General features: G+C 34.9%; 1 protein-coding gene across 1 annotated transcript in view; it reads left to right on the plus strand.

The window, feature by feature from the left end:
- Positions 1-14583, plus strand: part of Arhgap42 (Rho GTPase activating protein 42) — a 261757-nt gene that overhangs the window by 196170 nt on the left and 51004 nt on the right. The window contains exons 6-8 of the mRNA XM_027930617.2: positions 692-802; positions 8705-8809; positions 11292-11421. Coding sequence (XP_027786418.1) covers positions 692-802; positions 8705-8809; positions 11292-11421 — 346 coding nt within the window. The remainder of the gene's footprint in view (positions 1-691; positions 803-8704; positions 8810-11291; positions 11422-14583) is intronic.

The raw sequence follows: 14583 nt of genomic DNA on the forward strand, positions 1-14583 counted from the left end.
GTCCTCCTGCTTAATATTCTCAGATACTTCTTCCTTGATTAAGATCTATCTTTGTTATTCAGTGTGCTAGATCTTTCTTAGTGTGATGCTAACCTGACTTTCCCTGCTTCCTTCGTGTATTTACTCTGTAGCCAACTCTTCACATTTTTTCATGCTTGTTTTTTATGAGAATGATTCCTACCTTTTCCTTTTTTTTGGATGATTCACTGTCAATTATTCATCTTAAGATTCAACTTAAACTGGGCACTGTGGTGTACACCTATAATCCCAGAGACTTGGGAGGCTACGGCAGGAGAATCGCAAATTTGAGGCCAGCTCAGCTACTTACAAGGCCCTGTCTAAAAAAGAGGACTGGGGATGTGGCTCAGTGGCAAAGCAGTTTTAACTTTTACTGCAATCTTTAAAATACCTCTTTTGTAATTTTTTACTGTACTTTTTTCTACTTATTAATATGTCTTAGATTATTATATATAATACTGTTTTATGCTGTGTCTCTGGATGCTTCTCAACTCCATATGCTATAATCACTTGTGAGCAAGGACCGTAATAAGTGCTATATTAACACATTTTGCAGGAGTTAGCTTTTAACGAAGACTTTGGAGTAATATATAAATTGAATTCTTCTCGATATACTGACAGTCCATCAGTAATCACTCCTTGTATCAAGCTTTGCCTATTTTTCACTCTTTAGGCAGATACACAGATTGACCGTGAACATCAAAACTTCTACGAAGCATCATTAGAGTATGTCTTTAAAATTCAAGAAGTTCAGGAAAAGAAGAAGTTTGAATTTGTTGAGCCGGTAAGTGTTTAGTTTTCCTGTAAATTAATAGGATTGACACAATCAACACAATCAACACAAAAAACCTTTACAGTGTATTCTTATTAAAAATTATGATTTGTAGCCAGGCATGATGGCACATGCCTGTAATCCCAGCAGCTCGGGAGGCTGAGGCAGGAGGATTGTGAGTTCAAAGCCCGCCTCAGCGAAAGCCATGCACTAAGCAACTCAGTGAGACCCTGTCTCTAAATAAAATATAAAATAGGGCTGGGGATATGGCTCAGTGATCCAGTGCCCCTGAGTTCAATCCCTTTTACTGAAAAACAAAAATTATTATTTGTAAAAATACTCGGAGGTGAGTGCATGAGGGATGAATAGGTGGAACCACAGGGTACTTTTAGGGCAGTGAATTCTTCTGTTTGATAGTGTGATAATTGGTGAGTGTCTTACGTTTGTCAGAACCCATAGAAAGTGCAGTACAAAAAGTGGTCCCTAATGTCATCTATGGATTCAGTTAATAATAATAATAATAATGTATGTGTATTGACTCATCAGGTGTAATCAGCCCACCACAGAAATGCAACATATTAATAATAAAGGAAGCTATATGTGGGGGAATGCCAGAGAAGGCGTGTATAGGAGAGCTCTCTGTATTTCCCTTCAGTTTTTTTTTTTTTTTTGGTAAATCTAAAACTGCTCTAAGAATGAAGTACATTATTCTAAAAAATGATGTACATTGCCTGCACATGAATGAACCTCACCAGTAAAGTGCCCCATTTGCCAAACCTTTAGGTAAAGAGAAAAACAAAAAAACAGAGGCCCCTTTCTCCCTTTGTTCTTTCTCCCTTTCCTTATAGAACTGGAATCTGCCTGACTTTTCCCGTGAAGTCATTTATTTTCCTAAGTCAGTGTAAAAAGTAACAGATTCCTTAGTGTAAAGCACATTAGAGGAAAGAACAGGTGGCTGGTCTTTGCAAGCTTACTTCATTTTCCTGACATTTTTAAAAGTGACACCCTAATATGTTACAGCATTGCTTAAATGAGCATCTCTGTAAGGTGGCAGCAGTGAGGAGTAGAGGTGGGCTCAGGAGTCAAGGTACTCTTCTGCTATAGATACATCTCAATTCTCATGAGATGAAAAAGAAGGATTAATAAATTCATAAGTAATCAGATATTTAATTTCAGCCATTTGTTTCTTCCTGTGCCAGTCTTTAAAATGTCATTTAAAATAAAAATGAAATATCTTGTTCCCACTTCAGTGACTGTGACAGTGAGAAGGGAAGGGATGATAACATTTTAAAATGTGTTTGACATAATTTATTTCCTAATGGGAACCCACCTGTGATGCCCTAAAGATATGAGAAAGTGAGATAAAGCCAAGATGGTGGGAAGCATTGGTCCCTGCCTGGCTCCCAGGACTTCTGCTTAGCTGGAGCCATTTCACTCCTGGAAACTTGGCACTTGGCAAGTTTGTCAGGCCACTCCCTGAGCTGGGATTAAAAGAACTACAGGCCATAACTCAGGCTTAGGATTTAACTTTTATGTTTTATTGGGGATAACAGACTTAAGTCCAAATTCTGTTTGCCAGACGGCTAAGTCCTTAAATCCCTTAGAATGAATTGGTAACTTAGGCCCTAGACCCTTTGAGGATCTGATTAAACTTCATTCAGTTTAGGGGACCTTTGGAAGCCCATGGAGGGTTTGTGGACAACTTGTCAGCCTAACAATCCTCAGTTCTAGGATGAAGACCATTACTTACGATTCCTGGTCTCTTCACATCGACTAACTGCCTCAGAATCCCACCGTGGCTTTTCAGCCCCCAGTTTTTGCTGGCAAACTTCTTTCCCTAGTGCCTCCCTCCTGGTATTTTTGGAATCTGAGCTCTTTTTTTGACACCAAACTGTCAGACCCCATTAATTCTGACAACTTTCCTACATATTTCTTCCTTATGTGTCCCATTTCCTTCAGACCTGGCTCATTTTCCATGCTGTTATTCCTCCCCACACCTGGAATGATCTCTTTACATCTGTATACCTTCCTTTCTTCCAGAGAGTGACAGGGGATAGCCTACTTCCCTAAGTCTCTTTATAGCCCTAGACCATTCTATAAGATGACACCAAATGTGTAAAGAGAAGATGGTAAAATCATTTGCTCACAGGCAGCAGAAGGAATGATAAGATTTTATGAATTCCTGTGAAAATACAGGCACAGAAGTGGAAGCTGTCTTTAATTGAAATGCATTTTCTTCCTTCTTCTACCTTATCCCAAACCAGGGTGTACTGACAAGTCCTCTGCAACATGCCTTTCTTCTGACACCACAATCAGAAATGATGTTAGATTTGTCATTGTACAGTATTTTCTTGGCTGCTGTGTTTTTCGTGTTAGACTGTCTGGCCAAACCAAATAATAGTGTCAGTTTAGTCTCATCCTCATTTCTAGCCTTACCATGTCATACATGGAGTTTTATGCAATTTCCATTTCAGTAGGGAGAAATATGTAAATGAGACCTGAACATTGATGTAGATCATGTGTAGGAGATCTTTATAAGTACTTACTGACCATTTATATTTCTTCTTTAGGGGAATATCTATTCAAATTTTTTTTGCCTGTTTTTAAACTGGGTTGTCTTTGTATTAGGAAGTTAAAAGAGTTCTTCCTGTATTTTAAATATGAGTCTCTTATCAGATAAATGATTTGCAAGTTTTTTCTACCATTCTGTGGATTTTCATTCAATTTTCTTGACAACTTACATTGAAACAGAAGAGCTTTTAATTTTGATTAAAGTCAAGTTTATTCTGTTGTTTGTATTTGTGCTTTTGATGTCATATCTAAGAATTCATTGCCAAATGCAAGATCCATTTTCAGTTCTTTTTTTTTTTTCTGTGATATGAGATAGGGATCCAACTTCATTCTTTTGCATGTGGTTATCTGGTTGTCCCATGAACTCATTGTCTTTCTGTTGAAAAGATTGTTCTTTTTCCATTGTATGGCCTTGGTGGTCTTATGAGACATTCGCTGACTGGAAATGTATGGGTATTATTTGTAAACTTTCAGTTCCATTCTGTTCATTTATATGTCTTTCCTTGTGCCACTGACACACTCTGTTCATTACGGTGACTGAAATTAAAAGTTGAAACCAAGAAGTCAAATCTTCCTGTTGTTTTTTTAAGATTGTTTTGATTGGCTAGTGTCCTTTGCAATTTCACATGGATTTTAGAATCAGCACATCAGTTACTACAAGATGTTAGTTGAGATTCTGTTAGAGATTGTATATCAATTTGAAGAATATTCCTGTATTAGTAACTCAGTTTACTCAGTTTTCCAATCCATTAATGTGAGATAGTTCCCGTTTATTTGGACCATCTCTAATTTTCTTTAGCAGTGTTTGAGTTTTCAGAATATAAGTTTTTGTATTTATGTTTTTTGTGCTTCCTTTGTGAAATGAATTTAAGAAATTAATATTTGGTAAATTAATCCTTAAGCATTTTAGTCCTTGTAAAGCAATTTAAAATGGAATTTTCTTAATTTCACTTTCAGGTTGTTCATTGCAAAGTATGTAGAAATTCAGTTGATTTTTGTATATTAATCTTTCATCTTGCAATCTTGTTGAACTTGCTTATTAGTTCTAGTACTTTTATAGTGGATTCCTTAGGATTTTATATATACAAGATTATGGCATTTGCAAATTTGCTGTTTTCATTCCAGTCTGGACGTTTTTTTGTTTGTTTGTTTTTTAACTTGCCTAATTACCAGAAGGAGAATCTGGAGTGCAGTATTAACCACGAGTAGATGAATAGATAAAGAAAATGTGGTATATATTACACAATGGAATACTATTCAGCATTAAAAGAGAATAAAATCATGGCATTTGCAGGTCAATGAATGGAGTTGGAGAATATAATGCTAAGTGAAGTTAGCCAATCCCAAAAAACTAAATACCGAATGTTTTCTCTGATATAAGGATGCTGATTCATAATGTGTTGTGGGGGGAGCAAAGGAGGAATAGGCAAGCTCTAGATAAGGCAAAGGGGAGGGAGGAGTGGAGAAGGGGCATGGGGTTAGAAATGATGATTATTACCCTAAGTACATGTATGAAAACACAAATCGTGACTCTACTTTGTGTACAACCAGAGATATGAAAAATTGTGCTCTATATGTGTAATGTGAATTGTAAGGGATTCTTCTATCATATATAACAAATTAAAATTTAGAAAAAAACAAAAAAGAGTGAGCATTCTTGTCTTGTTCCCAAGCTTGAGGGAGCAGGACATCCAGCCTTTCAGCATTAAGTATGATGTCAACTACAGGGGCACTAGGTCAGCGATTAATCTTTAGTAATAAAATGTGTTCTATATTTTTTTTAGTATTCAGAGATGAGCAGTGAATTATATTTGATAGCTTCTCTTACCCCACTGGTAAGGCTGCAAGGAATGCTCTATACGTATTAATTGTGAGGTCTCTCAAGTCAAAGGACAAATTTGGAGCATGTTTGGCAGTGTTGCTCTGTGAAGTTGGGATATCTCTACGACTTTTAGGATTTAATAGTCTAAAGAAAATGATTGCTTACCATAATTATTACCAGTCAGGAAAGAAGGTAGGCATGCAGGAATGAATCACATCATTTTAATATTGTTTACATTCCCAGTTCCACTCGGTTTTGGCAACAGTGATCTGGAAGAGTGATCTGGTGCAGAGTCCTTCCCTTAGCCTCTGTGCCATCTCTGGTCCCTTTTCTCAGCTCTTACTTTTCTCTGTTATGTATTGTGGCTCTCTGTGGGCCTTTTAAGCTGGAACATTTTGAAAGTGCCTACATCCATACTGCACTTAGTTGTCCAGTGATTAATGGACTGGGAAATTATGAAGATTTGTTCTCTGGCTCACTTTTTAAACGATTATTTATCAATACATGTAGTATTGACTTTTACTTTTGTTCAGGTTATTGAAGTGAAAAATAGGTGATTCTAAAACTCTTGGGAGTAATAAAGTGCTAAATGATATTTTCCCAGTGATGAAATTTTTTAGTATTAAAAACTGTTACAATTGCTTTCATTATTACTGTTAACATCCTGAAGGTGAGATTTACTTTAAGGCAAACTGATACCTTAGTATTTTCCACAACACCTTAGCCACTTAGACACATTGACCAAATATACATGACATTGTATAACTCTTGACAGTTTTCAGAATGTCCTATTAAGTTCCTGTGGTTTAACATCATGGAAATTGTCAAAGATAAAATGAACTAGTAGAGATTGAAAACTACAAATAGTTTCACTTTGCTGCCATCTAGAGGCAGTTATTTTACATTCACTACCTTTATTAAAAGCTGTTTCCAAAGCTATGGAAGATGGAATAAAAAGGTAGATGGTTCTTAGTTTACAATTTTTATGTCCTTTCCATAGAATTGTACATAGAATTTTACCTAGAAATTTCCATAGAATTGTACTCAGCCTATGCTGTTATCAAAACATTTTTTTTCCTGCTAAGTGAATCTGAATCCTTCTAGAAGATACCAATGAATCTATTTCCATCTTGACTAAAGTTGCTGCCTTAAAAAGGATATAATCTGAATAAAATGGAGGTGCCAGATCATTCTTTTAAAAACATAATTAAGCATTAAACAGTAGAGCTCAGTGGAAAATGTTGGTTTGTCAAAGTTCATGTGAAAATACTTGCATAAGTGAGTTTTACTTAGGGGATCCATGTGCTGCTCCGTGAAGCAGCCAGCATCAGGAGACCCTTTGGGTTGAGGAGGTGTCTCATAGCCAGGAGTCAGAAGAGAACACCCAGTATCTTCTTCAGATGTCTACTCTTTTGAAATTTCACATAAATTTAGGATTGGAGTGTCAAGCCAGGATAGAGCAGTTCACATACATTATAAGCCACTATAGCCTAAAGAGTAGAACTGCCCATTTGTTGAATTTTCAGTAATGTTCTTGCTTCTATTCATTCAGAATGGTTTACTTCTTTCTGAAGTATTGAGGTGCTTTGTCTTTTCCCATGTTCTGAATGCTCTCAGAATATTAAGAGATGGATTTCAGGGCATTAGGTATTTTATGGAAAGATTTATCACAGGTCTTCTTAAAGTATCTTCTTTATAAATTTAATTAACTTTTGTGCTTATGAAGATTTTAAAATAACATCTGCTTCATACAGCATCCAGTTCATAATGAGGCAGTTTAATCATGGACTAATTGTAGATATTAAAAAATGAAATAATACTCCTCCAGCAGCTTCATAAGCTATTAAATGGATATGCAGAGGACTAGTGCTATCTGTGTTTCAGAAGTATTTTTTTTATTTTATCTCTAAAAAGCTTTAAATCTACATATTCAAAGTCTAATTAAAGGTATTTTAAGCTCCAGTTCGGTTTACCTGGGTCATAGTATACACATCTGGGCAAACTGCATGCCTTTTTTGCAGGGGATGGGGGGATCTAACTCAGGGGCACTTTACCTCTGAGCCACATCCACAGTCCCTTTTTATTTTTTATTTTGAGACAGGCTCTTACTATGTTTCTGAGAGTCTCACTAAGTCCCTAAGGCTGACCTCCTTGTCTCAGCCACACAAGTCATTGGGGTTACAGGCATGAGCCACTGTTCCCAGCCAGACTATATATCTTATTGAATAATTTGACAAATAGATTATAACATCAATTTAGGATAATCTATTGAGTATTGAGTTTTGACAATAATTTTTAATTGATATAATACTGCAAGTATAAAATTATTCCAAAATTGGCAAATAATACAGTTCATCATGATATTGGGAGCTGTTGAATAAGAGAAGAAAGATCCTTAAACTAAAACAACAAAAACAATTTACTGATTTTGTATGATGTTGACTTTTCTAGAGGGACAAAAGTATTAGGTCATGTTTTCCAATAGAACCGATACTTCTGTTGGAAATCACAGCACACAGACCAGTTGATGCTTAACCCAGTTCTCCCCAGGCCTAGGAAGTGTCAAGATGCTATTCACATACGAAAATGGCCGCAGGTTGCATTTCCTCCTTAATATAAAATAATAAGTTACAGACATATTACAAGGTACTTTGCAAAAATATTTCTAACTTTGTACTAGAAAATATTTGTGGGAGAGATCAACTTAGTGGATGAGTCTGTAGAGTAAAATTTCATCAAATTCAATTTTAAAAAATTCAACTATTTTTCAAATGTAACTTATTCTATGTAAACATAAGTATCCCATAATTCCATGGAGAGCCAGTCTTTTTTTTATAGATAAAAACATAATAAACACAAGTGAATTTGATTATTAGAAGGCTGGGACTCTGGATGGAAATTGTAGTTTTTCTAAAGAAGGTTTTACTCTAAGTCTGATAGGAAAGACCTGTGTTATCTACTTTCATGTTTTTGCTTAACACAGCCTGTTAGGGGTTCTTCTTACTCCTTGCTGAAAGATCTCAGTTCCATAGCAAAATCAGTACTGCCACCTTGTGATACTTTCCTTAACTTTTCTCTGGCTTAAACTCATTTCTTCCCTTGAGCACTTCTTATCTGTGATTTACTGATTGAGTCTTCCTTACATTTGTGTTTTACTTCCTTGTTTTGGTAAGAAGCTTTTCCAGGGTAAAACCTGTGGCATTTTGTTCTTTATTCCATTTTGTGGTCTCTTGTGGATATTTCTTCAGTGCATTTGAATAGCAAAGTAGTTAACATGACAATTGATACCATCAGACTCAAAAAAATTTAAATCACTATCTATAAAAAGGAAATGAAAATTGGTTCTTGTGGTTTCTGTTTTACAACCATAACTAAGTTGCTTGCCTTACCAAACAAAAAGGTTGAAAATTTGTTCAATTGAGAAATTACAATGAAATAGTATTTCCTCAGTATTTTACATTTGATGATCATGTTTTCAAAAACAAATATTCGTGCTTTTTAAAATCTCTTTATCTTTGCAGCTTTTGTCATTCCTTCAGGGTTTATTTACTTTTTACCACGAGGGATATGAACTCGCCCAAGAATTTGCACCATATAAGCAACAGCTACAGTTCAACTTGCAGAATGTAAGTTTATAGCTGTTCTTCCTGCCTTTCCTCAGTGAATCTGATGATCACAGGAGAACTTGTTTGTAACCAAGTCAAACCGAAAAATCTTTCAAAAACTTGTCTAGGTAGGGTAAACCTAAATAATTTTAAAAAGTCACAGTATTAAAAATACATTTTTTTTCTAGCTGCTAGGTAAAAAGTATACCATAAAAGAACAACGTTTATGTTAAAAAAATATTTAAGCCAACAATTTTTTTTTCCTTTATTCAATGTTCTTGTTAATTTACTGGCTAATGCAGGATGACTAAATTCTAGAGATCTGTTTTACAGCATGGTGACAATAGTTAATAATAGTAATTGTTAGTGTAGAATTTTAATGTTCTACACTCACAAATGTTAACTATGTATATTAATTAACTTGATTGTGGAAATCATTTCATGGTGTATACTTTATCAAAACATCACATACACCTTAAATATATACAATTTTTATTTGTCATTTGTTAGTGTAGAATTTTAATGTTCTACACACACAAATGTTAACTATGTATATTAATTAACTTGATTGTGGAAATCATTTCATGGTGTATACTTTATCAAAACATCACATACACCTTAAATATATACAATTTTTATTTGTCATTTGTTAGTGTAGAATTTTAATGTTCTACACACACAAATGTTAACTATGTATATTAATTAACTTGATTGTGGAAATCATTTCATGGTGTATACTTTATCAAAACATCACATACACCTTAAATATATACAATTTTTATTTGTCATTTGTACCTCAAAGCTGGAAAAAAAAAAGATAACTGATTGACCTTGGGCAAGTCTTATCTGTTGAGATAGCAACATTTCTACATTTGTGAAAATGATATTATTAAACATGAATACTCTCGGGTCCCATCTCTCTATAAAGAGGGAGAATAAAAAATGTGATATTTATTATTCTCAAATAATATGAATAGTGAATGTGGTTTTGAAACATTCAAAATAAGTGCTTTAAAGCATAAGCAAAAATTATTTCCAAACAGCCCATTTCTCTGAGGTTTATTTTGTGAAGTAGTCTAACCAATCCTTTTAATCTCTGCTTTCACAACTTTTTAATTTTTGATTTCCAAATAACTAAGCAATAGCCATTAAAGAAGAGCAAATAGCCAACCCATTTCTGCCTTGTCCAACCTCACAAAGAGTGAGGTCCTCCCGATGGTTGAGGTTTTTCTGTAACTGAAACACTGTTACTCTAGCCAGAATCATTTAGGACAATTGTACTTGATTTTCTATTTTAAAAAAAGTGTTTTTCTGGTTATTTGGATCTTACCATTATAGAGATGTTCATAAGTAAAAATACCAAGTTGGAGTGTCCCATGAGAAATATATAATTGGATTTATTCTATTTGTGTTTTGAGTTTTCACTTTTATTTAACTTAGATTTTCTGGAAGAATTAATTTCACTTTTTCCTATTATTTTTCAACATGGAATACATTCGGACTTTTTGGGTAAATATTAAAATGGAAAATTATAAAAGTCATAGCATTTTTATGATTTATTTCCATATTAAATTGAATTGTGTTAAGTTTCCAGTGATTCATGGATAGAAGAAGAGGAAGAAATTGTAAAACTACTGAATTCTGTTTTCTTAAGAGAAAAGTAGCCGAAAATTCACAAGAAAAATTTCCTAAGCTACTTTGAAATTCAGTACTTTTATCATGTACCACAACAAGATCTTAGAATTAGGTGGTGATTTTTATATTTTCAGACACTTGTCCTGAATGCAAAAGAGATTTTTATAGAGAAAAGCATGATGCTTTCTACAGCTTAAGTAAACTTGCTGTAAGGTGGGTAAACTATATCTTGCAAAAGATGTTAGGACTTGGAAGACTATTAATTTTTATAACTTAATTCATATACTAATCTCTAAATAACTATGTTAGTATTTCTGAAAAACAAACCATATGATGTTTCTTCAGCAAAGCTTTTGGAACAAGAACGGTGAACTGTTTTCTTGATTTGTTCAGCACCACGTATAATCAAAAATATCATTTATTTTAACCTCTAAAGAATCAAATCCCTATGTATCTACTTTTTGCCATAGAGGGTAGGGAATTCAAAACTGTATTTAATGAATTATACTTATTTTTAATTGCTAAATTTACCTTTTAAGTAATAATATTAGAGTATTAAATAGCCCCCTTCTATCTTTTACACACATGCACACACACACACACACTCACTCACGGATCCAAAGGAGAAACAGTACAGAAGGTCATTCAAAAAGTTTTCACTACAGTGATTTGAAATTAGACCATAGGACTGAACATCAACAGGATCATGGATGTGGCAAATGACGCCGAAAGAATCTGAGTTATGTTTTTTTGTACCATTTGCAGTTTTGAGATTTTAGTGGAGAGGTTCCTCAGAGCTGGTAGGAAATAATGAAAAAAAAAATGTTTGTTTTTTTGTTTTTGTTTTTGCTTTTGTTTTTTATTTAAGACAAGAAATAATTTTGAAAGTACTCGCCAAGAAGTAGAGCGGTTGATGCAGAGGATGAAATCTGCCAACCAAGACTACAGACCACCCAGCCAGTGGACAATGGAAGGCTATCTTTATGTCCAGGAGAAACGTGAGTCACAAAGGCATAATTTACATCTTGTGATTTAGCATGCTCTTTTTGTATGATGTGACTTGGTTGCTTTCATTTTTTTCCTCTTGTAGGAAGACTGAAATTTCTTGTAGGTCCCTCATGTTTAGAATAGCCTGTTCTCCCATCACCACCGCTATAGTGACGAAGCTCTTCCCATTTTGGCATCAGGATCTCTAAGTTGATATCATGATGAACTTGGAACTTGCATTTTGTACTGATTATACAGTTACCTGAGTTCAGTTTTAGAATTAAATTGTAACACCTCATCTCAACTTAAAGTTGCATGGAAAATTGAAAATCAAAACCTTTGTCAGGATGAATCATCCTGGTGACTATAATAATAATTTTCTCCTGCAACAGCATTATTTTGTTTAATTCTGTGCTCTGCCAGTTTTCAGGAGTAAAATTTGCAATTATGTCATGTCACATTGACACTCTTTACTTCCTGAGGTTAGGAAATAAGTACCAGACCGAATAGAGCGTTATTATAATTGTTTCATGCAAAGGTTTTTCTCACAAAATTTTTTAAAAGCCATTTAAACTTGTATAACTAGGCTCCTTTCTGCATGTTACTTCCCTTAAGTGGAAACCAGTTTGCCTATTATTGACTGAGTTAACTCTGTTTCAAATTAGATTTTCCCTAAAGTGCTGTACTTGTACTGTTCATGTTGAAGGAACAATTATTTTATTCTCAGTCTCTCATGGACCAGTGTCTTTGTTAAATACAAACCCATGTGCTTAGATTGTGCATCAAGGTCAAATTGCTACAAATATTTTGAAATACATATTCCCTTTTCTCACACGTTGGAATTCACAAACCACATGGAGTAGCATTGCTTTAACATCTCCATGTCAGTAGGCTAAAGAGCAATGAAGTTCTCTTGGTTGGTATAATAACTTAAAGGGGTTTTGATGAGGATTCTCAGAGATAACTGGGTCATCCATGAAAAGTTTTTAAATATATGCAACCTGGTCACTAAAATGCCAATAATTTTTGCATTTGAGATTCCCAGGTGATGCTCCATTATTGGATAGAGTTTACAAGCTAATAATTTGATCAACAGACTCAGTAAAGAGATGCTGGCTTAGGAGAACTGGGCTCCTAATTTTTTTCTCTCTCATAAATCTACTTTGGCCATTCCTAGCTGCTCTATAATTAGAGCATAATGTATAATTTCCACCCCCCAGTTCATGAAGAAGGAGCAATCCATTGGTTCACATATAGGGTGTAAAGATTTGGCTTGAGTCTCTAAGGGAATTTTTAAATATTTATTTTAAATCTTTCTGGTTTGCAATCCTTGGTATAAGGGTCTGTTGGGAGGAGTCACTTTTTACATTAATGATGAGTTTAGCTAAATGGAGGAAGGATTTGTTGACAGTAAGGGTTCTTCAGATTTGCATAGGGGTAGAGGAGGTTCCTTCCTTGTGTCTGCAGAATTTTTGTTCATTCCAACCTGATAACAGTTTATTTCTTGAGTTCTTTTCCCTACCCTGGAATCTGTCCCCTCTAGAATTTTTAGCAGATCCTCATAAAGTGCTGGTGAGTTCTGCCCTGCTGCAGTGGCCTGGGCCCTGCCTGATGCTGAAAGCTCTCAGTCAGACTCTTCCTCCTTAATATTAATGCCTCTTCTTTGATATTGTATCCCCAACACAGTTTTCACCTTGACTTTCTCTGTTATCTGCCCACATATTTTTTATTTTTTTTTATGTATAATTGACATACAATAAATCACACCAATTTCAAGTGTACAGTTTGATAAGTCTCACCATGTTTGCATCTCTCTATCCATACCACTATCCAACCTGATAAATGTGCTCATCACCTTCACAATCCTGTTTCCTCCTGTTTTTTTTCCACCTGCTACCTTCCTCAATTCCCCTTTCCTGGGGTTTAAAAAGAAAAGTGTATCTGTTTATATGCTTTGGGAATTACTTTTCTGTAAGGGGAAAAAATTCAAAGCCCCATCCAACCGGAGAGCATTTATGATAAGAGAATCTAATTAAGATGTCATTGATTGTGTGCTCGCTCTCACTGAACATGTCAGTTCTATTGGGGACAGAAAATGGGATAAAGAATTTGGCTTCAGGATTTGCTTCTTCTGCTGCTGTTGTTTTGTAATGAAGGCATAAGTAGAACTCACACAATTAGCAGTCATTAAAATATCAAAGTTGTAAATGGAGTGGTAAATAGTGATGGGCATGGCAGGGTAGAAGCAGATCACTATAGTTTGGACACAGATCTCCACTTTATCTGGGTATGTATTTTATGTTATCTGCCTCTAGACATGTATCAAATCACATTTGAACAGACTTCAATTTACCAGAAAGAACACGAGTCCCAAAGTCATTACTCTGTTGGAATTCCATGTTTGCTCACTAACTCTGTGACTCTTGAAAACAGTTTTCTGAGCTGTCTCTCCATTCATAAAAGGGATATTTATTCTTATTTCCTAATGGTGTTGCAAGAATTAGAGATAATGTTTATAAGATGTCTCTATTTTCAGTAATGGTATTAAAAATAGCATTAGGGCCAGGCGCAGTGGTGCACACCTGTAATCCCAGTGGCTCGGGAGACTGAGGCAGGAGGATCTCGAGTTCAAAGCCAGCCTCAGCAAAAAGCTGTCTCTACATAAAATACAAAATATTGTGCCCCTGGGTTCAATCACCAGTACCAAAAAAAATATAGCATTATGCCTATCAGAGCCCTAACTATTCTATACAATGTACATTCATCTCATTTAATTCTTTTTTTAAAATTTTGTTTTAGATGTTGATGAACCTTTATTATATTTTTATTTTTATGCAGTGCTGAGAATCAAACCCAGTACCTCACACATGCTAGACAGCGCTCTACCACTGAGCTACAACCCCAAGCCCTCATTTAGTTCTTAAAACAACTAAGAGTATATTTCTCTAAAAGGAACAAATGTAATTAAATGTCCTGTTGAAGAAACTATTCTCTGCAGCATCTAGGCTCAGTTTTATTATACATAAAATGCTGTTTATAGTGTCTGACTCAAAATGTTCTTAGATAAAATTGCAGGCACCTAGTAGGTATTTGGTGAATATTAATTCCCCTCCCATTCCTCAGACACTCATCTCAGCAACCTGAGATGATGACTAGGTAAGATAATTAAACTT

This window comes from Marmota flaviventris, chromosome 9 (genome assembly GCF_047511675.1).
Source record: "Marmota flaviventris isolate mMarFla1 chromosome 9, mMarFla1.hap1, whole genome shotgun sequence".
Lineage (NCBI taxonomy): Eukaryota > Metazoa > Chordata > Mammalia > Rodentia > Sciuridae > Marmota > Marmota flaviventris.